Genomic DNA, 25,975 nt, shown 5'->3' with positions numbered 1-25,975 from the left:
ACAGTTAGAACTGGACATGGACCAACAGACTGGTTCCAAATAGGAAAAGGAGTATTTCAAGGCTGTATATCGTCACCCTGCTTATTTAACTTCTATGCAGAGTACATCATGAGAAACACTGGGCTGGAAGAAGCACAAGCTGGAATCAAGATATCTGGGAGAAATATCAATAACCTCAGATATGCAGATGACACCACCCTTATGGCAGAAAGTGAAGAGGAACTAAAGAGCCTCCTGATGAAAGTGAAAGAGGAGAGTGAAAAAGTTGGCCTAAAGCTCAACATTCAGAAAACTAAGATCATGGCATCTGGTCCCATCACTTCATGGGAAATAGATGGGGAAACAGTAGAAACAGTGTCAGACTTTATTTTTTTGGGCTCCAAAACCACTACAGATGGTGCAGTGATTTGCAGGCTTCATTCACACCCATGAAATTAAAGGATGCTTACTCCTTGGAAGGAAAGTTATGACCAACCTAGATAGCATATTCAAAAGCAGAGACATTACTTTGCCAACAAAGGTTTGTCTAGTCAAGGCTATGGTTTTTCCAGTGGTCATGTATGAATGTGAGAGTTGGACTGTGAAGAAAGCTGAGGGCCGAAGAATTGATGCTTTTGAACTGTGGTGTTGGAGAAGACTCTTGAGAGTCCCTTGGACTGCAAGGAGATCCAACCAGTCCATTCTAAAGGAGATCAGTCCTGGGTGTTCATTAGAAGGACTGATGCTGAATCTAAAACTCCAGTACTTTGACCACCTCATGCAAAGAGTTGACTCATTGGAAAAGATGCTGATGCTGGGAGGGATTGGGGGCAGGAGGAGAAGGGGAAGACAGAGGATGAGATGGCTGGATGGCATCACAGACTCGATGGTCGTGAGTTTGAGTAAATTCCGGGAGTTGGTGATGGACAGGGAGGCCTGACGTGCTGCGATTCATGGGGTCACAAAGAGTCGGACACAACTGAACGACTGAACTGAACTGAGCATACTATCGCCTGTTGGTATGCAAAGGAATCTAAGAGATTGTTTTCTAGATAAGGAAATCAGGATCAGGCACTTGGAAAACAGCTAAACACAAATTGTTCAGTAGGGACAGTACAAATGAATTACAGAGAGAAAAGATTAGGTTTAGTGAGAAGACTACGAAAGAGTGATGAGTCCAAAAAAGATTTCTTGATAGCGAAGACCAAAGAAATTGAGACAGCATGTCTCTTTCTGTGTCTAAGAAGAGGAACAATAAGGCAGTTCTTAATGGTTAGAGCATGGAATCATGTTGGAAGTTCTATCAGTAATACTATAAATGACAGTGCTCTCATTTTTTTAAAGAAGAAAATTACAGTGGGCACACAGAAGAAGGAAACAAGGGTGAGTGACCAATTCCCTAGTGATCAGAGTATGATAACATCAGGATATCCAAGGTCTACTTCCCTGGTGCTGTGAATGCAGGAGAGAGAAAGCAGGCAAGAAAAGATCCTAGCAGGCAATTACTGGTCTGCCTTATTAATTTTCAGGCTATAGTAAGAGTATTTAAAAATTAGGAAGAAATGATGTCAACATGGGCTGAAATCTTCTGAATAGTAATTTCAGACTAGGCAAACTGAAGTGCTTACCTTGTTTATTTCTCCTCCTGCTCATTTCCTGCAGTGCACAGCATCAGTTCAGTTTTGTTCAGTGCTCAGTAGTGTCTGACTCTTTGTGACCCCCATGGACTGCAGCACGCCAGGCTTCCCTGTCTATCACACACTCCTGGAGCTTGCTCAAACTCATGTCCATTGAGTCGGTGATGCCATCAGTTATCCTCCCTAGAAAAGAACAAAAAAGCAATTTCAGCATCTAGGGTGGAAGAGGACAGTATTAATCACAATGAAGTTTGACAGAACAGAAGCCTCTCCAGGTCCACTCAGACCTTTTAAAGCTTTTACACCCCCTGTAGAATATCACAAGTCTATGAATATCACACTATAAAAGAAGGAAGAAGTTTATTTGGAAAGTGTTAATAGCTCAGGACTGGCCCGTGTTTGAGTGTGTCTCTCCTTACCCGGGTTGTCTAAATCAGGTCTTCTAAGCTATCAGGAATGTTTTGTTTTGTTTTTTGCCTCTGTTCAGGAAAGGCTGCCTAAATGACAGTTAGCTTGGAAGTTGTACTTAGGGCATTTAATTGATCTTAAATTAAAAAGAAAGACAGCAATGTGGTTTTAATTCTGACATTTATTATAACAGATAAGGATTCTAGAAAAACGAATGTCAAGTCTAGGTGGAACTGGTAGGCTGTGAGATGGACTCAGGGGAATATTTCATTTCTTAAAATAGGTAAAAGGAACCATGTTCCTGCTACAACTTAACTTGGCTCTCAGTACAGGGTCTGGAGCCAGATCTGTGATTAACATCAGAGACAGCCCATTGCCTGTGATGTGCAGCCCTGGTGCATCCCTCCAGATGGCAGGTCCTCCTTCTCCCTACTGTCCACCAGTTAGAGTTAAGTTGATATATCTTAGAATCAGGGACTGGAGGGGATGTTAAAAGATCATCTAGGTAATTTCTCTGCCTTCAGGGAGGAGTAAAACAAAACCATTCTATATGTGTTAAACATCCCTTGTTTGTAAATCATATTTCTTTAAAGGACTTCACAAATGAGCCCCAAGGGAGCTATTTAGAATTAATTCATCACTATCAGGAAATGGTTGATGTGCATCCTCTCTTATTTCAGGTTCAGAGTTCCCTTCTCATCCTTTTGTGAAGAGACACCGAAGTTGGTTATTATCATCCTGATAAGAAGCCTTCCTATTCTTCGTCTCTTGTTCCTTGAATACATTTGTTTCTGAAAACTTGCTTCAGTTTCAGTTCAGTTGCTCAGTCGTGTCTGACTCTTTGTGACCCCATGAATCACAGCACGCCAGGCCTCCCTATCCATCACCAACTCCCGGAGTCCACTCAGACTCACGTCCATCGAGTCAGTGATGCCATCCAGTCATCTCATCCTCTGTCGTCCCCTTCTCCTCCTGCCTCCAATCCCTCCCAGCATCAGAGTCTTTTCCAATGAGTCAACTCTTCACATGAGGTGGCCAAAGTATTGCAGTTTCAGCTTTAGCATCATTCCTTCCAAAGAAATCCCAGGGCTGATCTGCTTCAGAATGGACTGGTGGGATCTCCTTGCAGTCCAAGGGACTCTCAGGAGTCTTCTCCAACACCGCAGTTCAAAAGCATCAATTCTTCGGCGCTCAACTTTCTTCACGGTCCAACTCTCACATCCATACATGACCACTGGAAAAACCATAGCCTTGACTAGACAGACCTTTGTTGGCAAAGTAATGTTGCTGCTTTTGAATATGCTTTGTAGGTTGGTCATAACTTTCCTTCCAAGGAGTAAGCGTCTTTTAATTTCATGGCTGCAGTTACCATCTGCAGTGATTTTAGAGCCCCCAAAATAAAGTCTGACACTGTTTCCACAGTTTCCCCATCTATTTCCCATGAAGTGATGGGACCAGATGCCATGATCTTCGTTTTCTGAATGTTGAGCTTTAAGCCAACTTTTTCACTCTCCTCTTTCACTTTCAACAAGAGGCTTTTGAGTTCCTCTTCACTTTCTACCATACGGGTGGTGTCATCTGCATATCTGAGGTTATTGATATTTCTCCCAGCAATCTTGATTCCAGCTTGTGTTTCTTCCAGTCCAGCGTTTCTCATGATGTACTCTGCATATAACTTAAATAAGCAGGGTGACAATATACAGCCTTGACGTACTCCTTTTCCTATTTGGAACCAGTCTGTTGTTCCATGTCCAGTTCTAACTGTTGCTTCCTGACCTGCATATAAGTTTTTCAAGAGGCAGGTCAGGTGGTCTGGTTTTCTCATCTTGCTTCACATACCCTCAAATCATATCCATTACTTGATGCTGAGTCCTCCCTCCAGTTGGTGCTATTCTTTAGTTAAGAAACCCAAACTGGGATCTGTATTCTAGAAAAAACTTGGCTATTTGACATCTAGGAGCAATGATCTAATGATCCTACAGCCCCAGACATTCCTTCAGGACCACACTGGCTCTTTAAACCACAGCATGAGGATGGCCAATGGTTGTGTGTTGTCCTGTTGTAATTTATGCAACTGTTTCATCTTTCCCAATAAACCTCCCTCATCAAACATTCCTTTCTTTCCACAACTTCTACCCTCCCTTCCTCTCGCCCTTTCTTTTTGAAGTATAATTGACATACAAAAGTGAAAGAAAGTAAAAGTGAAGTTGCTCAGTCGTGTCCGACTCTGCGACCCCATGGCCTGTAGCCTACCAGGCTTCTTGGTCCATGGGATTTTCCAGGCAAGAATACTGGAGTGGGTTACCATTTCCTTCTCCAGGAGATCTTCCCGACCCAGGGACTGAACCCAGGTATCCCGCATTGTAGGCAGATGCTTTACCATCTGAGCCACCAGGGAAGTCCATAGTTTCAGTTTTATAATGATTAGATATTTATGTATAATGAAATGATTACCAAATTACCCAATTTATAGATTCATTAAAAAGTTTAACACTATGAAGGCCTAACAAAACTCATCCATAATCCAGATGCAGCCTCGGGACCAGCATTTTGCTACCTGCGCACAGTTGGAAGATTATAAGCTGATTTATATGAGGCCTGTGGCAGCCTGGTTTGTGAATGTGCTTGAAAAATGCTTCTTGTTACTGTGACTTCCCGTTGTCTTTGATGGTGGCCATCTTCACTCACTTGTTGAGTTTCCTCTCATTCCAGGTCCTTGGATGTGGTTCTGTTGCCCAAGCTGTTCTCAGTCGAGGACACTTTGGAGGAATCATCACTATCAATACTGGATTTTCAATGGCAGTTGCAATGGCCATTTATGTGAGTGCAGGTGTCTCTGGTAAGTACCAGAAACAATGACAACCACTACTAACCCAGCCATCCCAGTGTACTATCACTGTTCTGGGTGCTTTACATACCTTAACTGTTTTAGACCTCAGCAGTCCTGCAAGAATATCTTTGATTCTATTTTTATAAATGACCAATTTTAAACGGCCAGCAAATAAATGCTAAGTGACCTGCCGCTTTGTCAACCTGCAGCAAGAGACAGAGATGAGGGCTGGAACTCAGAACTGACTGATTCCTAAATCCGGCCACTGAATCGTATTCTTCGCCTGTCAATACATTCTTTTATAAGCTCCATCTTACGCTTGAAAACCACTTCCCAGATATTCTGTGAATGACCCATGAAGATCACTCCAACAGAGGCAGTTCCCCAGACCTTTATCCGAGCAATCACAGAGAGCCCTGGGCCATTTGCAAAGTAGCTGGTACTTTCATGGAGGCGCAGGGCTAATTAAGAGGTCTTGGTCCAACCTACCCTGAGTGGTAGACTAATTAAAAGCAATTCTTGAGGTTCTGAGAAGCAAAATGAAATGATACTTAATGCAGCCTGGGACCTTAGGAAGGAAGTGTGAAAATGATCCACTTCCCAAAGATTGTGGAATCTTTAGCAGCCTTGTCTTGGGGACTCAGAACACTAAGGTAAGACTGTTGGTGATAAGGGAAGATGGGGACCCCAGTGTGCTGGGCACTGTATGGGGTGCTGTATACAATTTATCTCCTCTCTCTTCTGTAACACCTCCTCTCTCTTCTGCAGCAGCACTCTGAGGCAGGTATTACTGTCCATTCTACAGAGAAAACTGGAGGCCTGAAGATTTTTGCTTTTTGCTTTGGGTTTGTGCTCAGTCATGTCTTTGCAACCCCATGGACTATATATAGCCCACCAGGCTCCTCTGTTCATGGGATTCCCCAGACAAGAATACTGGAACAGGTTGCCATTTCCTACTCCAGGGGATCTCCTTGACCCAGGGATTGAACCTGTGTCTCTTGTGTGTCCTGCAATGGCAGGCAGATTCTTTACCACTGTGTCATCTGGGAAGCCCCCAAGGGGTTAAATTAATTTCCAGACATCCCACAGCTGGTAAAAAGGCAAATCAAAGATTTGGCCCAGGTCCATGAGACAGCAAAGCATAGGTCCCAATTACTAAACAACACTTCCAATGATCTATCATGGGAAAGGCAGTTTAGACAGGGCTGTACAGGTCCAGTACAGGGCAGGACGGTCCAGGGGAGGATCCTGCAGGTGAGCTGGCTGGACTGGTGACAAGCACTGCCACTGTAGCACTGAAGAATGACTGCCCAGACCCCCTCAGAGCCTCCAGGGACTGGGTACTCGGAACAGTCGTTTGCTGGCTGGCAGCCTTTCCGTATCATAGGGGCACTCAGATCCTAAGGCAGTCCAGGTTACAGATTCCCATGTATGTGGTTTGTTAGGCAGGAGCAGTGTTTCTGTTCAAACTCATGCTGAGCCTTTGCTGTGATCCCCACACTCTACTGCCTACCCAAGATGCAAAAATAACCAAGGGGCCACCCTGAATGGGCCAAGGCTAGATGACAGTGCAGGCCTTGACACCAGAGACAGAATACCTTCTTGCCTTCAAACAAGCATGCAGAATGCTCCATTGCCTCTCCCCACACCCTCCCAACTGCATTCAGACAAGTGTGGTTTCCACAAACCATGCAATATAAATGTAGGCATATTCTCAGCTACTTTTTAAAGGTGGAGATGTGGTTTTGCCATATTTCACCTACATAACTCCTTGAATTGAATATCATCAAATATTTACTTAGGATAAATTGGTCCCAGACCTTACCAATGTAGCTGACACTTCACCACCACCGCTGTCAATGTCTGTTTGCATACACTGATATATTTGGAGTTATCATGGGAGGAAAAGGGGTAGAGACCAGCAGGAAGGAGAAGAGGGAGTGAAAGATGGTGTGAGGTCTTCCCATCTGGCCTTTAGCCTGGGGTTGGTTAAGCCCCTGCACTCAGAGGAGTAAGCGGACTGTTTTCATGAAGGGCTGTTTCTGAGCAAGGCTTGGGAGCTGTCCAAATTGTTTCAGAGATTTGTGAGATCAGAGATTTCAGAGATTTGTGATTTCAGAGATTTCAGAGACTGTGAGATCCCCAAATGCAAGGAGAACAGTTTCTGAGCCTGGCTAATAGAAGGCAGCTATTGCTGTTGTTTAGTCACCAGGTCGTGTCCAACTCTTTGCAACTCGATGGACTATAGCCCGCCAGGCTCCTCTGTCCATGGAATTCTCCAGGCAAGAATATCGAGTGGGTTGCTGTTTCCTTCTCCAGGGGATCTTCCTGACCCAGGGATTGAACCCATGTCTTCTGCATTGGCAGGCAGATTCTTTGCCATTGAGCCACCTGGGATGGCAGTGTTGAGCTGGGGAAAGGGAGCTTATTTCCCATCTCTGTTTGGAACTAAGCACTATTCAGGCTCCCAGGGAAATGGGGGAAACAGGCACAGATAAGACCCTGGCCCAGTGATGACATCAGTGCAGACTCAGTATTGGCTTTAACAGCCCGGGAATAGGAGAGGAAGATGGCGGGGGGGGGGGGGGGGGGGGGGGTGCGGTGGTGATTCTCTCATAGTGGCTGCAACCAACATACTGATTTGTGGACACTTGTGAGGCCCTCTTTGGGAATTCCCAAAATAACCAATGTATATTAGGCATAAACATAAATGGCACCCCACTTTGTGGTCCAGACTGGGAAGGTCAGCTGACCTCTGGTTTTGGAACATAAAGCGTTACTTCTCTGCATAGGAGTCACCTACCCTGCTCTCTTGTGAGCTTGCCAGGAGTCTGGCAATCCAGTCTGGCCAATCAGAACTCGCAATGCCTTGATTATGCACCACCCCACACTCAGCATTTGCTCTGCTGACTTGTACCTAGATCAGGGCAGCTGTTTCTGATGCAGCATTTTATAGGCAATAAAAATCTCCAGAAAAAAGCAAGATTGCTTAATGAGAGCTAAAATAGTAGGATTATCTCCATCATAGAGTTGTCTGTGGGTGGCAGGGAGAAGGGGACTCGTCTAGGACAGAACCCTGAACCTGATCACCTTGCTCATGTAAGGCTTTCATCTCAGGCCTCCTCCTGGGCTTCAGCTCCACCCACTCGGGTCTTTATGTGAATAATCTGATCATCACAGCCACTTCGACAGGGCCAAGATATGAGCGTGGCCCTCTCCAACTATAACACTCCTGTTTCTTCCGCAGTGCTGCTCTGTTTTTTTTGTCTTTCAGGTAAGGGTGAGCCGAGTGATCACACATCTCTGCAAAGAGAAACTCTCCTCAATGCTTTGCAAAGCGCCCTCCCAGACACACCCTCTCTGACCCCCAAACAGCTTTCCCTCTGTAGATCTTTGTGGCCTGAGCTATCTCAATAAAGACCTCTGGCTATTTATATCTCCAACTTTCATATCTTGAACACCTACTAAGTGCCTTTTGGTATGTGAAGCTCAAGGTGAATAATAGTTCTGGCCTCAGAGTGCTTTTGAGAGACTAAAAGCATAAATCTTTTATGCTTTAAGCCTACAGCAAGTTTTATTTTGGAAGAGGAGCTTGCTAAATAATAACTCTCCCATTGGCGGACTCATCTGAGGGGAGATATTTTTGATTGGAGGTGATTTCTTATGTCCCTGGGTCCTTTCACACTGGCTCCCTCCAGGCTGGCTGGGTGGCAGTGACCCTCCAACTAGCCTCTGGAAAAGAGAAACAGGGCTGGCTCCAGGAACTTTTCCCCTGCCCTGTGTGGTCCCCTCTTCTAAGCCCTGTTTCCAGCTTCCTAGTATGCGGTACTCTTGCCAGTCTCCAGAATTATGACTCTCTTAGATTTAAAAGCAAAACAAAAGAGGTGATGCATGTGTAAGTCTTCAGGAAGTCACCTGTGCTTTGATGCATTGACATTTTCTTGTTCATATGAGCCCCTGAGGGGCAGAGTCAGGTGAAGACAGGGCCCTCATAGTTTAGCCAGCAGTCAGAATCCCTCCCCACTGCAAGCCCACCTTGGCTTAGAGATTCAGGAAAAGCACAACTTTCTTCCTGGAGGCAATGAGAGGAGGGAGGCTTCCAAAAACAAAGCTTATCAATAGGTTGTGTGTGGAGTCAAATGGCAAAGTGTCATCATCACCATCATCATTATCACTGCTTTGTTTACAGCTATTCCCATAACCCAGAGGTCCACATTTCAGTGTGGTTACACTGACAGTCACTCTAATCCCCCTAACACACACACTAAATGTCTTCTATACTCTTCACACGTGTGTCCTTCATCCCTAGGAATCAAGCCCATATGTTCAAAGATGACTTTTGAAATTTTTTCACCTGCCGTCTAAGGCAGAGAAAACCTTTATAAACTTGGTAAAGAAAACCTAGAAAAGTCAAAACATAGAACATAGGCCCTAGAGTTCAAATAAGCTTGGATTTGAATCTGAGACCTACCACTTATTAACCATGTGACCATAAACTGTTACTTGACTTCTCAGTTTCCCCACCAGTTAACTGGAGTAGGACCCATCTCACCGGTTTCTTATGAGGATCAAGTGCGTGTAATTACCCATATGAGCATCTGACATGTGTTCAATATGTGTGGTTGTTGCTGCTACAGCAAAGTCAGCTGGGGATAGCAGTAGCCTACCCCCAGAACAAGCCCTCTGCCTGAACTTGCGAATGGATAAGAATCAAAGAAGATGATTTCTTGAGTCAGAGTTTAGGTTGGAGTGAAGGAAATGTTATTCCATTTCTGTATGTGAGATATACATTGTCTATGCAGAGAAACTACAGAGAATCCATTCAGATGTTGTGACCACCTCAAAATAAACTGAGCCCCTTACCTCAGTGAGAGGTACAGCCCACCAAGGGAGGGACATTAAAGACATGTTTCTTTTTCAGTCCTAATATTATTTCTATATCCTCTGGACATGGACTTAGGAATTACTAGATATAGAATTAAATCCGCTAAGTATATTATATAAATATATTGATTTTAAAATATACTGAATCTAACAGTTTATATCAATCTCTTTGGGGTTATTCACTGCAGATGGTGACTGCAGCCATGAAATTAAAAGATGCTTACTCCTTGGAAGGAAAGTTATGACCAACCTAGACAGCATATTCAAAAGCAGAGACATTACTTTGCCAACAAAGGTTCGTCTAGTCAAGGCTATGGTTTTTCCTGTGGTCATGTATGGATGTGAGAGTTGGACTGTGAAGAAGGCTGAGCACCAAAGAATTGATGCTTTTGAACTGTGGTGTTGGAGAAGACTCTTGAGAGTCCCTTGGACTGCAAGGAGATCCAACCAGTCCATTCTGAAGGAGATCAGCCCTGGGATTTCTTTGGAAGGACTGATGCTAAAGCTGAAACTCCAGTACTTTGGCCATCTCATGCGAAGAGTTGACTGATTGGAAAAGACTCTGATGCTGGGAGGGATTGAGGGCAGGAGGAGAAGGGGACAACAGAGGATGAGATGGCTGGATGGCATCACTGACTCGATGGACATGAGTCTCGGTGAACTCTGGGAGTTGGTGATGGACAGGGAGGCCTGGCGTGCTGTGATTCATGGGGTCACAAAGAGTCGGACACGACTGAGAGACTGATCTGATCTGATCTTGGGGTTATTGATTTATAGATAGGCAAAGCCCAGTAGAACAAACTGTGGAAAATTCTTAAAGAGATGGGAGTACCAGACCCCCTTACCTGCATCCTGAGAAATCTGTATGCAGGTCAAGAAGCAACAGTTAGAACCAGACATGGAAAAGCAGACTGGTTCCAAATTGAGAAAGGAATATGTCAAGGCTGTATATTGTCACCCTGCTTATTTAACTTCTATGCAGAGTACATCATGAGAAATGCTGGGCTGGAAGAAGCACAAGCTGGAATCAAGATTGCCAGGAGAAATATCAATAACCTCAGATATGCAGATGACGCACCACCCTTATGGCAGAAAGCAAAGGAGAACTAAAGAGCCTCTTGATGAAAGTGAAAGAGGAGAGTGAAAAAAGTTTGCTTCAAACCCAACATTCAAAAAACAAAGACCATGGCCCCTCTGGTCCCATCACTTCATGGCAATAGATGGGGAAACAATGGAAACAAGGACAGACTTCATTTTCTTGGGCTCCAAAATCACTGCAGATGGTGACTGAAGCCATGAAATTAAAAGACGCTTGGAAGAAAAGCTATGACTAACCGAGACATATATTAAAAAGCAGAGACATTACTTTGACAACAAAGGTCCATCTAGTCAAAGCTATGGTTTTCCCAGTAGTCATGTATGGATGTGAGAGTTGGACTATAAAGAAAGCTGAGCACTGAAGAATTGATGTTTTTGAGATGTGGTGTTGGAGAAGACTCTTGAGAGTGACAGCCAGGAGATCCAACCAGTCCATCCTAAAGGAAATCAGTCCTGAATATTCATTGGAAGGACTGATGCTGAAGCTGAAACTCCAATACTTTGGCCACCTGATGCAAAGAACTGAGTCATTTGAAAAGACACTGATGCTGGGAAAGATTGAAGGCAGGAGGAGAAGGGGATGACAGAGGATGAGATGGTTGGATGGCATCACTGACTCGATGGACATGAGTTTGAGCAAGCTCTGGGAGTTGGTGATGGACAGGGAGGCCTGGTGTGCTGCAGTCCATGGGGTTGCAAAGAGTTGGATACGACTGAGCAACTAAACTGAACTGAAAGCCCAGTAGAGAGAGATGATAGATAGACAGAATGATAGACATAAATAGACAGAGATGGAAAATAAGCCATTTGAGTACAAGTTTGTTTGTAAATTTGACTTTGAGAAAGCTAAACTTCCTAAAAAGTATCTAATGATGCCATGAGGATTAATAGTCCTCTCTTCCTCCCCACTCTCACACACACACCCCTCTGTGTCCTCACATATGGTTCCTTGCCTAGAAGACTGAGTTCTGCCTGCAGTCCCTAGATAAGCTTTTCTTCACAATAGTTCTCCCTGGCCTGCCCTCTGACTTTCTTAATCACCTTGTCTTCTTTGCAGGTGGCCACATCAACCCAGCTGTTTCTTTTGCATTGTGTCTTTTTGGACGGATGAAGTGGTTCAAATTCCCCTTTTATGTGGGGGCCCAGTTCTTGGGAGCCTTTGCAGGGGCTGCGACCCTCTTCGGCATTTACTATGGTGAGTAGGGCCCTGAGTCCAGAGATTAGGGACAGCTGAGTGTAAGCTGAAATTCAGGATTACTTGGCAGGAAGAGGTGAGATAGGAAGAACAGGACACAGTCTATCACACACTTGGCAGGCAGTTCTAAGTGTCCTGAATGAAAGTGAAAGTGTCGGCTGCTCAGTTGTGTCCAACTCTTTGCGACCCCATAGACTGTAGCCCGCCAGGCTCCTCTGTCCATGGAATTCTCTAGGCAAGAATACTGGAGTGGGTTGCCATTCCTTTCTCCAGGGGATCTTCCCAGCCCAGGGATTAAACCTGGGTTTCCTGCATTGCAGGTGGATTCTCTGCCATCTGAGCTACCAAGGAAGCCCTTCTAAGGGTCCTAAGTTCTAGTTAATGGGGCCAACATTATTCTCAGGATGCATTCATGAAGCCTCTTAATGAAAACGATCACAACTTAAATGAAGGGGAGAACATAAAGGAATTCTATCTTTAGACCCAACCAGTACTACAGTGTAAACAATGCCAAAGAAGCAACAGGGCCCTGGCTTCTCCATACCTTTCTCTGAATTGGCTGGGAGAGAAACCATTGACTTCTCTCAAAGGGAATGATGAGTAAATATTTAGAGAAGGAATTTGGAGCAAAGCCTTTGAGGGAAGGAACACAGTAGAGAAATGGGGTGGGTAGGGAACCCCATCTACCTTTTGTCAATAGCCAGGGCTTCCATTTGGCAGCAGTCCTGGGGGAATCAAAGTTCTGACAATGGAAGACCCAGACTTTAGTTCCATATGAACTAAGTAAGTAGTTGTGTGGCTTCAATAAGTCATCTGACCTTATTGGTCTCGGTTTCCTCCTCTGGAAAATAAGGGAATGAACTAGATGACTTCGGAACCCTTTCAAACTAAAAAATCTTGCTGCTGCTAAGTTGCTTCAGTCATGTCCGACTCTGTGCGACCCCATAGACGGCAGCTCACCAGGCTCCCCCGTCCGTGGGATTCTCCAGGCAAGAACACTGGAGTGGGTTGCCATTTCCTTCTCCAATGCATGAAAGTGAAAAGTGAAAGTGAAGTCGCTCAGTCATCTCTGACTCCTAGTGACCCCATGGACTGCAGCCTACCAGGCCCCTCCGTCCACGGGATTTTCCAGGCAAGAGTACTGGAGTGGGGTGCCATCTTGGGGTTCCATAAAATCAACTGTTAAAGTATCTCCTTCTATCTAACCCAAAGTAAATCTCAATACCTTATAACTCTCAAGCTGGAACACTCAGGAAACTGGAGTTTATGAGCCAAGCCTAATAGAGGTACCTGTGGAAAGGCACCTCTTTCCACAGACTATCCTAAGAATTAGAGTGTAAGAAAACTAAAGGAGAACTCAAGATCAGACCAGAAACCTGGAGAGTCAGAGGCTGGGTCAGGAGAGGCCTGGGGGTCTGGGACAACCTAGACCACACTGGCTATGTCAGGGTCTGCTGTGTCTCTTGCTCTAAGGGCATCTTCACTGTACTTGATGCCCTCAAACACTGGACTGGTATTAGGGGTTACTGAGAACCCTCTGGGAATCATGGATTCTGCCTAGAGCAGGTCTAAGCTTCACTTTGGCCTTTAGTCAATCTTGCAAATTCCAACAATTCCCCTCAGAGAAAACTGGTTCCCAAGACCCACTGAATAAGGATTTGGCTCAAATGTGGAGAGAACCATCCAGGACAGCCAGGGCTTTCTTTCTCTGACCCGTCACCCTGGGAGCTCTCTGCTGCTGCTGCTGCTAAGTCGCTTCAGTCGTGTTCGACTCTGTGCAACCCCATAGATGGCAGCCCACTAGGCTTCCCCGTCCCTGGGATTCTCTAGGCAAGAACACTGGAGTGGGTTGCCATTTCCTTCTCCAATGCATGAAAGTGAAAAGTGAAAGTGAAGTCGCTCAGTCGTGTCCGACTCTTAGTGACCTCAAGGACTGCAGCCTACAAGGCTCCTCCATCCATGGGATATTCCAGGCAAGAGTACTGGAGTGGGGCGCCATTGCTTTCTCCGTGGGAGCTCTCTGGGCATCTCTAAAACTACCATACTATGAGACGAAGAGAGGCAAATGATATGGATCTGCCAAACTGAACCTGGCTATTTGTCTGTACTTGCTCAGCACAAGACCTGGCATAAGTCTCCCTCTCTTCTGCCCAGAGGACACTAACGTGCCAGAGCTCTGTCTTCCATAGATGCGTTTATGTCTTTTGCTGGTGGAAAACTGCTCATCGTGGGAGAAAATGCAACAGCACACATTTTCGCAACATACCCAGCTCCGTATCTGTCTCTGGTGAATGCATTTGCAGAACAAGTAAGTGTATATGCAACAAAGACCCAAGTTCAGTGAAAAGACATAATCTAATAAGGAGGATGCATAGGAACATTACAGGCCTATCAGAAAGGAAAGTCTGTGTTTCCAAAGTTGGAGGTCCCTAAGTATAACCCAAGCTTTGCTGACAAATTCTTGTGCTTGCCAAAGTTGAACCACTGAGTTTCCTGCTTCCTCTTTAAAAAGTACCCTTGTTTCACATCAGTTCAGATGTCAAAGTTCAGAGAAAAGTGGAGGAGTGGACCTTTCAACCCCGTACGGGCAAATGGGGTTTGCTTTGCGAAACTGTCTCATTTGTTCACATCATGTAAATGTAGAGATCTGGAGAAAAGACGTTTTGTTCTCAGTTCAAGACCTGTGAAGTGTGGTAGGCGAGCTGAGGGTCCTCGGTGTCTCCCCAGATGTATAGGTTTATCTAGACTCTCCAGGAAGCTAGAAGTGTCTCTCCTTTTTGACATTTAAACAAGGGGCATCCAAGCATTTGTCATGTAGCCAATAGCACAACTGTTCTTAAATCACTTGTCTGAGTCTCATCCTGATTCTTCTGCTTAGGAGCTCTGTGCCCTTGGGCAAGTTTCTTAACCTCTTTCAATCCTCCTTTCCTCATCTGTAAATTGTGAATAAATAGGATTTATCTCACAGTAATCTGTGTGAGGTTCTAATGAGAAAAAACAATGAAGTACCTGGCACATAATAAGTATCTGGTAAAGAGTGGCTGTCATTTAGTTGTTACAGTAAAACAGTAATACAATTTCCAAATAATAGTTTAGAAATTTTAGAAAGTAGAGACTGGAGGAAACACCCACTATACCACATCACTTCAAGATACCTGCTATTATTGTTTGTATAATCCCTTACAACTTGTCTTTTATGTTATTTTCAAGTATAAAATGTAATACACATATAATTTTTTACCTAATGTCATAAGTATTTTTAAATTTTACCACATGTGTGTGCTTAGTCGCTCAGTCGTGTCTGACTTTTGTGACCCCACAGACTGTAGCCCGACAGACTCCTCTGTCCATGGGGGTTCTCCAGGCAAGGATACTGGAGTGGGTTGTTATTTCCTTCTCCAGCAGATCTTCATGACCCACGAATCAAACCCAAGTCTCCTGCATTGCAGGCAGATTCTTTACCAACTGAGCCACAAGGGAGGCCTCCGATTTTTTTTTAAATGTTACCACATAGTTTTTGTTTTCTAATTTTTTTTTTCTTAAAACATACCTGTTCATTTTCATGTTAACCTAGAAAAATATTTCATGTTAACTGAGGTAAATATTCAATCATCACATTGTACACACAGAGTTCATATTTATTGTTTTTAGTGGCTGTATAATAGACTATAGAATGGGCACTACACAATTGCTTTTGCCCTGGTGATGTGGAATCCAGGTTTCCAGTACTATAAATAATGCTTAATTATGTATCTGCATATTCATTGTATTATTTTTCCATATTTTAGATTATTTCCAAGGTGTAGTTCTCAAATATCCAACTGGGTCCAACTGAGTACACACATTTATGGGCTTTTTAAAATACATATTGCTAAATCATTGTTAAATTGGCTTTCAAAAGTAATAACTTGATTAGTTCAACCAGGAAAGCCTGAGAGAACTGATATCATTTCCCTAATATTTGGTATTGCTTGCATTTTTTTCATTACAAATCAGTTTTCCCCACTTACTTGTTTTTCAAATCTATTTTTCTTTTATGAACTGTCTTTTCATTTCCTTTGCCCGTGTGTCTATTGATGTCTCACATCGTTTTTCTCACCAATTTGAATGAGCCCCTTTGTTCATTTCTCCAGCCTGCAGCTTGCCCTCTATTTATCTGGTAGCAGCTTAACAGGTCAGAGTAGTTGAGATACAGTGTCTAGAGTTAAACTCTGTATCCACACCTGATTGCCACTGACTGCGTCACCTCGGTCAGGTAACTCGTCTGTAAAGGAGAGAGAGATTAGCACTCATGTCTAGGACTGCTAAGAAGAAGAAAAGGCTCTGACACAGTGCTCAGCCAGTGTATGTTGCTTATTATTAGGTTCGTTTTTAACAATAGGGGGTGCATTTTGAGGTGGGCCAGTGGGAAGAATATAAGCTGAACCCCTCGTACATTTTCTCCTCACCCAGGTAGTGGCCACCATGTTCCTCCTCATTGTCATCTTTGCCATTTTTGACTCGAGAAACTTGGGAGTCCCCAGAGGCCTAGAGCCTGTTGTCATTGGCTTCCTGATTGTTACCATCGCCTCCTCTCTGGGAATGAACAGTGGCTGTGCCATGAACCCGGCTCGAGACCTGAGTCCCAGACTTTTCACTGCTTTGGCAGGTTGGGGCTTTGAGGTGTTCACGTAAGTAACAAAATGATCGGGGAAGAGGGAGGAAGATTCACGCTGCGCCTCAATGGGGAGGGCTGGGCTTCGACCTGGAGATCCAAGAGAGCGCAGATGGGAGGGTGAGGGTAAGAGCACCCTCGTCAGAAGTGTGGAACGTTATCACTGGTGATTTATGATGTGGTGTGTGTGTGTAAGACAGGGAAAGAGAAGGGGGAGGGAGACAAAGAGACAGAGAGCAATCACCGACGCTATTCTAATCACCACCACTGGCAGCACTGGAGCCACTACAGAGAAAGCATTGTGAGGACAGGGGCCTTAACCGCGTTTTCACTGCTTTGTCTGCAGTGACTGAAATAGGATCCAGCACATAGAAAGCTATTCAATGAAAGCTATTGAACAAAAGAATGGATAAACGCTCTGTGCCGCATATGTTCTAGGAGATGAAGGATACAAAAAGAATCAAGCATCATCCCCTGTCTTTTTTGTTTCTTTCTTTTGTTGTGTCGTGTCTTAGTGTGGCACACGGGATTTTCACCACGTCATGCAGAATCTTTTGTTGCAGTGCACAGGCTCTCCAGTTGTGGTACGCAGGCTTAGTTGCTCTGTGGCATTTGGGATCTTAGTTCCCTGACCACGGATTGAACACATGTCCCCTGCATCACCAGGCAGATTTTTAACCATTTGGACCACCAGGAAAGTCCCCAGCATACCCTATCTTTAAGGAACAAACACCACAATGAATCTTCTAGAGCAGTGGTTCTCAGCCAGTGGTAATTTTGCCCCCAAGGATGTTTGGCAATGCATGTTGACACTTCGGGTTGTCACAGCTGGGCATGGTGGGGGCAGAACCTGTCACCAGTATCTAGTGGGTAGAGTCCAACGGGGGATACTGCTAAGCATCTTACAGTACCCAGGACAGATCCCCACAAACAAAAATGCTCAGAGTGCCACAGCTGAGGAGCTCTGTTCCAGAATGACCATACTAGACCATGAAAAGGTGGAACACAATGTTCACAGCTAGGATAGATCCTGTGTATTCTTCCAGTGGACCATTGAGAACATGTTAAAGGTCTCCTTATTTCCAAAGCCCAGAATGAACCCATGAGTTTCCTTTAATTCCAATTTCCTGAGGTTCACTCCAGGAGACCACTGTCCTCACCTCGCCACCAAGACACCTCTGTGAGCTTCACACAGACGCCTAAAACAAAGACGCGCCAGAGTGAGCTGGCCTCGCTTTGAGCCTTGCTTGGTGATTCACCCAAAGCTCTAAGTGTGATGGTGGTTCTAAAACAGGTCTTGCCTGTTCTCTTTGCTTTGTTGAGTATATGGCAGGAGCCCACATCTGTGATGTTGAAATCACCTAATGCCAAACTCTGAGCACCGCATCCCTCAGGATCAGGATTTTCCCCCTCATGCACGCATTCATTCATCCATGCGGCTTCCTAATCCCTTGTTTAAGGCCTAGTGCTAAAGATGCCCTTTACTATTGCTGCCCTTCACTGCTTTGTTTATGTTCTGTTTCAGAGCGTGAACATAGGTTGAAGCTGTCAAATGACTAACCCCAGGAGTTGAGAGAAGACTTGCAGCTCCAAATTTAGGAACTATGGGAGTGGAAGTAGGGGCATTGTATAGTATTTGGACATGTTCAATCAGGGACAGAGAGGCTGTTTCAAGCAGAGAGGCATCTGTATCTAAAGACAGCATATTAAAATGATACACAATCTAGTCTAGTTGGAAGGCTGTATGAAGAAACTTGGAAGGGCAATTGTTTCAGATCACAGAGGACTAGATTTCTAGAACAAGACTGGGATTTTTGTTGCTGTCTTTTCTATAGAGCATAGGGAGTAGCAAAGGATTTAGGGCAAAAGTTTGATGTGTTTAGAACTTCAATTTACCAAAAATTCATCTGACATCATTATATAAAAGAAATTAAAAGGGAGTAGAAGGGGCAGATACCAGTTATGAAATAGCTAGGCTGACTGATAATCCTCTACCAAAAGTTCAAAAGAAAACCTTTGAGAGGTAACAGGATTCCAAAGGGTCCCTAGAGTTCCATCCTTTCAGGGTTTTCCACCCAAGGCAGATCCCTTGGAGAAGGTAATTGCAACCCACTCCAATATTCTTGCCTGGGAAATCCCATGGACAGAGGAGGCTGGTGGGCTACAGCCTAGGGGGGTCGCAGAGTTGGACACAACTGATTAAACAGCAGCAGCATGTGCTGAAGAGAAGGTGCCTCTCACAGAAAATTCTTTTCATAGAAAATTTGGAGGCATGGGATAAGGTTCTGTGCGAAGAGTGGAGTGCAACGTCCTCTTTCCTGCACAGTAAGAGTGCCATCTGGTGGCCACTGTGCTCAATCTCAGTGCTCTTCCCTGAAGCCTGCATTTATGATTTAAGATTCAGGATCTAAGAGAGTGCTTGCATGATACGGGTGGAAAGGACCACGGTATAGATGGAAGTATGAAGCTCAGAGATGGGGAGATTTGCTCAAAGACCTTCTGTAGTCCTGAGATCCCAGGTGGCTCAGTGGTAAAGAACCTGTCTGCCAATGCGGGAAACATGGGAGACTTGGTTTCAATGCTTGGGTTGGGAAGATTCTCTGGAGGAGGAAATGGCAGCCCACTCCATTGGAGTAGAGAATCCCATGGACAGAGGAGCCTGGCGACTACAGTCTGTAGAGTCATAAAGAGTCAGACACCACTGAGCGTGTACACACACACACACACAGCAATGTGCTAAGTGCTCTGAACCCAGGACACTCCTGAGATTAGAACTAGGTCTCATGGATTCTAGAATAGGCCCCCCTTTATTATTTTAAAAATAATTTTATTAAAAATATTATATTAAATAATATAACATTTCCTTTATTATTCTAATAAAAGTTTGATACAAACAGTTCCATGGAAATATGTATAGTTATTAAAAATAAAATTGTAAATAGCAGCCATGAATATGTTCCCCAAATAAAACACTGTGAAATTCCTATGCAGAGTTGTGTTCCTTTTGTTTCCTCTGCCTCCTCTGCATTACCCTGAACTTTTTGTTCATAATTATCCTTTTTTTAAAAAGTTTTATCTCAAATGCACATATCCTTAAACAACTACACAACTATACTGTATAGTTTTACTTGCTTCAGAGCACTCATGGTCCTTTCTACTGAATTATCTAAATGGATTTTCTGTCCCCAAAAGAAATGGTGACAATTCACAGAGACACCTGATTTCTCCCAGAACTAGACCTCCAATATAATGTACTGACACTGAGAACTTCTGGAGGGGAGAGGGAATCCTTATCAGAAAATACATTTGAGTAAGCTGTGACCTCAAAATATAAGTATGGGATTAAATTATATTTAGTATTTAATTCATATATCTACCTTTGAGTTTTTAATTCATTCATTGACAAATGCTTCCTGATTGTTTATCTCATGATTGCCCTCATCCACCAATCATGTCCAGGAATCTCTCCACATCTCCCTTCCGTTCACAATCCCCAGGACTCACCACTTCAGTATGAGGGAAAGGCAACTCCTAAATAATTGACCTGAACTTGCCCTAGATGCCCTCAACTGCTGCCATGGGTTCAGGGGCTATGTTTTCTGAAAGAGAAATAAATGGGACATTTCTCTCACAGGTATTAACAGAACAATGGAATTGGTCAACTGAAATCAGTATCTACAAAACAGTACCTTTAAGCAATTAACACAGACATTTTTCCGGCATCCCCTCAATCACAGGATGCAGATGACCTTGCTTACCAGTAAGGCCAGGCAGGGAACCTACTCCTCCCTTTAAGCCCAGCACATCCAACTCAAGAGGGTCCAGCCAATGAAAGGATACTGGCTACCAAGCCACCATGAGTGCCATTCTACTTAGCTCTTGCTGATTTAAAAAGAGCCATGAGTAGGAGAACAACTAGCTGGTTAGTGAGTAACTAGCAGTGATACTAGAAGGAAGACCAAGCGATGTATCACTGATTTCTTTGTTTGCTTTCAGAGTTGGGAATAACTTCTGGTGGATTCCTGTAGTGGGACCTTTGGTTGGTGCTGCTGCTGGAGGCCTCGTCTATTTTCTTCTCATTGAAATCCACCACCCAGATCCGAACCCAGACTTGGAGGCAGAACAACCAGAGGACAAACCAGAGAAATATGAACTGAATGCAATCATGTAATAGCATGCTCAGGTCTGGGTTTACAGTTGGCTACCTACTGGGCTTTACCTTTCACAAAGCATCTTCACACACATTATCTAATTGAATCCTCCTAGTGACCATCTGGGGTAAATATCAAGCTGCTCATCTTTCAAATAAGAAAACAAAATCTTACGGAAGTTGAGTTGCCTAAGGTCCCATGGAAAGTTGAACATCATTGAATGCATCCTATACATATTAGATTAATAACTGCACAAAAAGTTTGACCAGCTCCTCCTGGCTCACCAGAAGCGGGACTGGCAGCTGCCAGAATTTGCACACAGCCTGGGCAACATTCTTCTGGATCCTAAGTTATAAAGACTGCCATTGTCTGATTTTATTCCCAGAAACACTGCAAAGGGAAGAGGTAGCCCATATTTTTCATCTGCTGAAGCACATTATCAGAGGTGACTAAGGGTGACCCTTCCTAGGCCACCCTTAGTCTTGCTAAGTCTTGATCTTCCTGACCATCCCAGCATTGTACATTCTGGGAATTTCCTCTTGGTCAGGCACCTCCCTGTCACTTTAGTCAAGAGTCAGTGAATTAGGGAACTCTGCTCAATGTTATGAGGCAGTCTGGATGAGAGGGGAGTTTGGGGGAGAATGGATACATGTGTATGTATGGCTGAGTCCCTTTTCTGTCCACCTGAAATGAAACTGTCACTGCACTGTCAATCGACCATACTCCAATATAAAATTAAAAGTGTGAAAAAAGAGTGTCTGTGAATTACAAGCATGAGAAATTGGTCTACGTCAAGTGATACACTTTGGTCAAACTGTCATAAAGCTCAGAATTCCCAGACCATCCAGTTTCTCAAGTGTTGTGTAATGGTAACAGAACAACAAAAAGCACATGTGAAAAGTCTCCAGGGGCCTTTAATAGACAGTAATAGACTGACATATGGAATTTCTTCTTGCTCTGAAACTACTGGCATTTCCTATTTGAAATAAATTTGGAGTGACATGTTTGTTTGGAGTAATAAGTGACATGTTTGTTTTTATGAGTAATAAGATTGCTAAGTACACTTAGTTCAGAGGTTGTCTGTCCTATCTACAAATAAAGATCTCTGGGGAACTTCTAAAAAAACAACTTGGTAAACATCTTGTTGATTCTAAATGGGTGTAGCCAGTGTTGAGAACTTTGGCTTGGTTAAAGTACATGGGTTTCCTTGAGAAACATGTCTAGTGGTGACCAAGCAATTCCCGGTAGGATTCTCAGACTTGGGGTCCTCAAGGGTTAGAGGGAAGTGGCTCTCAGAAGGGGACAGTTTACTCCTCCTCACTCTCACCTATCACCCCATGCAAGTGGACATTTGGCCATGTCTGGGGACAGTTTTGGTTGTCACAGCTGGGGTAGGAGTGTTATTGGCATCTAGTGGGTAGAAGTTGGAGATGCTGCTGAACTTCCTGCCACACACAGGATAGCCCTCCTCTGCAGTACCCATTCATACCCAGATGTCTTCAGTGTGCAGGTTAAGAGACCCTAGATTCAAGAACAGACAGACATGTAAGAGAAGACACTGAAGTCCTGTACCTTGATCCCAGTTCTGTCAAAAACAGATGCCAGATGAGTCAGAACCAGACTCCATGGGTACATTATACTTCTTACCCCAAGTCAAGAGGTGACCCCAAATTTGAGTTTTCAGGTCAGACAGTGGAATCTATGATCCCCACAGGTGCTCATTAAACACTGCTTGGTGATTAATGACTGGAATTATGAAGAGGAAATGTGCGCTTATGGAAATCAACCACAGAAAGGTTTTTTTTTTTTTTTTTTTTTTTATGGAAAAAAGAAGCTCTCTTGTTCCAGGTGCGTGCACTCAAATCCTCTGTCTCTCCCAGTTTACAAATGGGTTTGCCTAGGTCAGGTTCTCATCCAAGAGAACATCCATGTTTCAGAAGTCAGTAAGAGCCAAATACCTATCTTTAAAAAACAGATTCTTGGGACTTCACTGGCTGTCCAGTGGATAAGACTTTGCCCTCCAATATAGGGGTTCCATCCCTGATCGGGGACCTAAGATCCCACATGCCTCTTGGCCAAAAAAAAAAAAAAAAAAAAAACCCATGAAAACATAAACCAGAAGCAATATTGTGACAAATTCAACAAAGACTTTAAAAATGATCCACATCAAAAATATCTTTTAAAAAAGTAATTATTTAGGAACTAGAATTGCAACATTTCCCCTTCTTTCTTCTTTGTCAATTGCAAAACTTAGTAGACATGTTTATTATCAAACATAGAATTTCTCTATGAGTCCCTAACTAGTTGAGGTCTCAGAAGGCCAAAGGTTGTAGGACTTTTCTAACCATCAACAGCCAGAGTTAATACTCAGCTGTTGAAAGGAATAACTGGAGTAAAAGCAACATATTTAAAAACCCAATCTTTAAAATATAAACTAGTACAGCCACTATGGAGAACAGTGTGAAGATTCCTTAAAATACTGGAAATAGAACTGCCATACGACCTAGCAATCCCACTGCTGGGCATACACACTGAGGAAACCAGAATTGAAAGAGACACGTGTACCCCAGTGTTCATCGCAGCACTGTTTATAATAGCCAGCACATGGAAGCAACCTAGATGTCCATCAGCAGATGAATGGATAAGAAAGCTGTGGTACATATACACAATGGAGTATTACTCAGCCATTAAAAAGAATACATTTGAATCAGTTCTAATGAGGTGGATGAAACTGGAACCTATTATACAGAGTGAAGTAAGCCAGAAAGAAAAACACCAATACAGTATACTAACGCATATATATGGAATTTAGAAAGATGGTAACGACAACCCTGTATGTGAGACAGAAAAAGAGACACAGATGTATAGAACAGTCTTTTGGACTCTGTGGGAGAGGGAGGGGGGGATGATTTGGGAGAATGGCATTAAAACATGTATAATATCATATAAGAAACGAATCGCTAGTCCAGGTTCAATGCAGGATACAGGAAGCTTGGGGCTGGTGCACAGGGATGACCCAGAGGGATGGTATGGGGAGGGAGGTGGGAGGGGGGTTCAGGATGGGGAACACGTGTAAACCCATGGTGGATGCATGTTGATGTATGGCAAAACCAATACAATATTGTAAAGTAAAAAAATAATAATAATAAATAAATAAAATATAAAGTATTGTTACTTTTAAATTGCTTACACACACACACTTGCCTTTTTTAAAAGCATGTCAGTGCTCAAAAATGTTGTCATGGATAAAGAATTACAGCTTCCTATTATAGAGAATGGTTCACAAGTTTTATTTAGCCTCAGAACCTATTGTTCAAATAAAATCTTAATGTGGTATCCAATCAGAGCTGCTATAAATAGAAAGAGGTCCGGGAAGAGGAAGTAAGTTTTATCCTGCCTGTGATATCATCTTACTCCCCTAGCGCAGCCACTGAGGGGTGTCTGGAAAGAAACTCTGTCTATGCCACGGGGGATCTTCAGAACACAAGTTGAAAATCACTCATAAGGATTTGGGACAAGTTGTTGCTAAATATTTTTATAAAAGTTTCCAGTATAGAACCTAGCAAAGGCCATGTTAATTCAATCTCAGGCAATTTGTCAAAGATGTCTAATAAGTGAACTTAAGTTAAATGGAATTAACCTACTAAGCATCATCCGCAAAAAGATGTTGTAGGTCAAGTTGTATATAATTTCTCAAACTGAGAATTTAAGTTTTCTGAGATAACATGTTTATTTATCACAGTGTGTGGAGAGAAACCATGGTAGTCCTGATCAGGCTTACTGGCTCTCTAAGTCTCTATAAAAATAAATAGGTACATAATTGATGATAGATAAATGATATATAGATAAAAAGATAGGAAGACAAGTAGATAGGTAAGTAGACAGACTGATCCACCAAGCCCCAATCTCTTTCTTGTTGCTGGAAACAGAGTAGCTCTTATTAAGAGAGGTAGTCTCGAGGCCCCCATAAAAGAAGGCCCCCATAAAACTGAACATGAATCAGTGAACTGAATTAGATGAAAGAATTCACGGAACTGTGTGAGGATGCACATGGTGTCCAAGCAGAGTCTGACACCCCATGGATACATTATGTCTTTTGAGGACTTGAGGAATGTTTGCGTTTGTGGGCAGAAATTTATTTACCTAAATAATGTTTTATGATAGCACCGGTAGCAAACGTCTTCATGTTCAGTTCAGTTCAGTTGCTCAGTCGTGTCTGACTCTTTGTGACCCCACGAATCTCAGCACGCCAGGCCTCCCTGTCCATCACCAACTCCCAGAGTTCACTCAGACTCACGTCCATTGAGTCAGTGATGCCATCCAGCCATCTCATCCTCTGTCATCTCCTTCTCCTCCTGCCCCCAATCCCTCCCAGCATCAGAGTCCTTTCCAATGAGTCAACTCTTCACATGAGGTGGCCAAAGTACTGGAGTTTCAGCTTCAGCATCAGTCTATCCAATGAACACCCAGGACTGGTCTCCTTCAGGATGGACTGGTTGGATCTCCTCGCAGTCCAGGGGACTCTCAGGAGTCTTCTCCAACACCACAGTTCACAAGCATCAATTCTTTGGTGCTCAGCTTTCTTCACAGTCCAACTCTCACATCCATACATGACTACTGGAAAAACCATAGCCTTGAGTAGATGGACCATTGTTGGCAAAATAATATCTATGCTTTTGAATATGCTGTCTAGGTTGGTCATAACTTTCCTTCCAAGGAGTAGGGGTCTTTTAATTTCATGGCTGCATAAATTCACCATCTGCAGTGATTTTAGAGCCCCAAAAAATTAAGTCTGACACTGTTTCCACTGTTTCCCCATCTATTTCCAATGAAGTCATGGGACCAGATGCCATGATCTTTATTTTCTGAATGTTGAGCTTTAAGCCAACTTTTCACTCTCCTCCTTCACTTTCATCAAGAGGCTTTTTAGTTTCTCTTCACTTTATGTCATAAGGGTGGTATCATTTGCATATCTGAGGTTATTGACATTTCTCCTGGCAATCTTGATTCCAATTTGTGCTTCTTCCAGCCCAGCGTTTCTCATGATGTATTCTGCATATAAGTTCAATAAGCAGGGTGACAATATACAGCCTTGACATACTCCTTTTCCTATTTGGAACCAGTCTGTTGGTCCATGTC

General features: G+C 43.6%; 1 protein-coding gene across 2 annotated transcripts in view; it reads left to right on the top strand.

Annotated features, from left to right (window-relative positions):
• The window catches only part of AQP9 (aquaporin 9), a 48,494-nt gene extending 26,652 nt beyond the window's left edge, over positions 1-21,842 (top strand). Inside the window, exons 2-6 of one of the 2 annotated variants that reach the window (XM_019968761.2) lie at positions 4,737-4,863; positions 11,894-12,031; positions 14,221-14,339; positions 16,484-16,701; positions 20,682-21,842. In XM_019968761.2, coding sequence (XP_019824320.2) covers positions 4,737-4,863; positions 11,894-12,031; positions 14,221-14,339; positions 16,484-16,701; positions 20,682-20,856 — 777 coding nt within the window. In that variant the 3' untranslated portion in view covers positions 20,857-21,842. Of the gene's footprint in view, positions 1-4,736; positions 4,864-11,893; positions 12,032-14,220; positions 14,340-16,483; positions 16,702-18,210; positions 19,582-20,681 lie in introns of those variants that run through there. The other variant, XM_070797495.1, reaches the window with a different exon arrangement.
• The last annotated feature ends 4,133 nt before the right edge of the window (positions 21,843-25,975 follow it).

The sequence above is a fragment of the Bos indicus genome, chromosome 10, assembly GCF_029378745.1.
Source record: "Bos indicus isolate NIAB-ARS_2022 breed Sahiwal x Tharparkar chromosome 10, NIAB-ARS_B.indTharparkar_mat_pri_1.0, whole genome shotgun sequence".
NCBI lineage: Eukaryota > Metazoa > Chordata > Mammalia > Artiodactyla > Bovidae > Bos > Bos indicus.
Note: the sequence above shows the minus strand (reverse complement) of the source record. Positions and strands in the feature narration are given on the sequence as shown.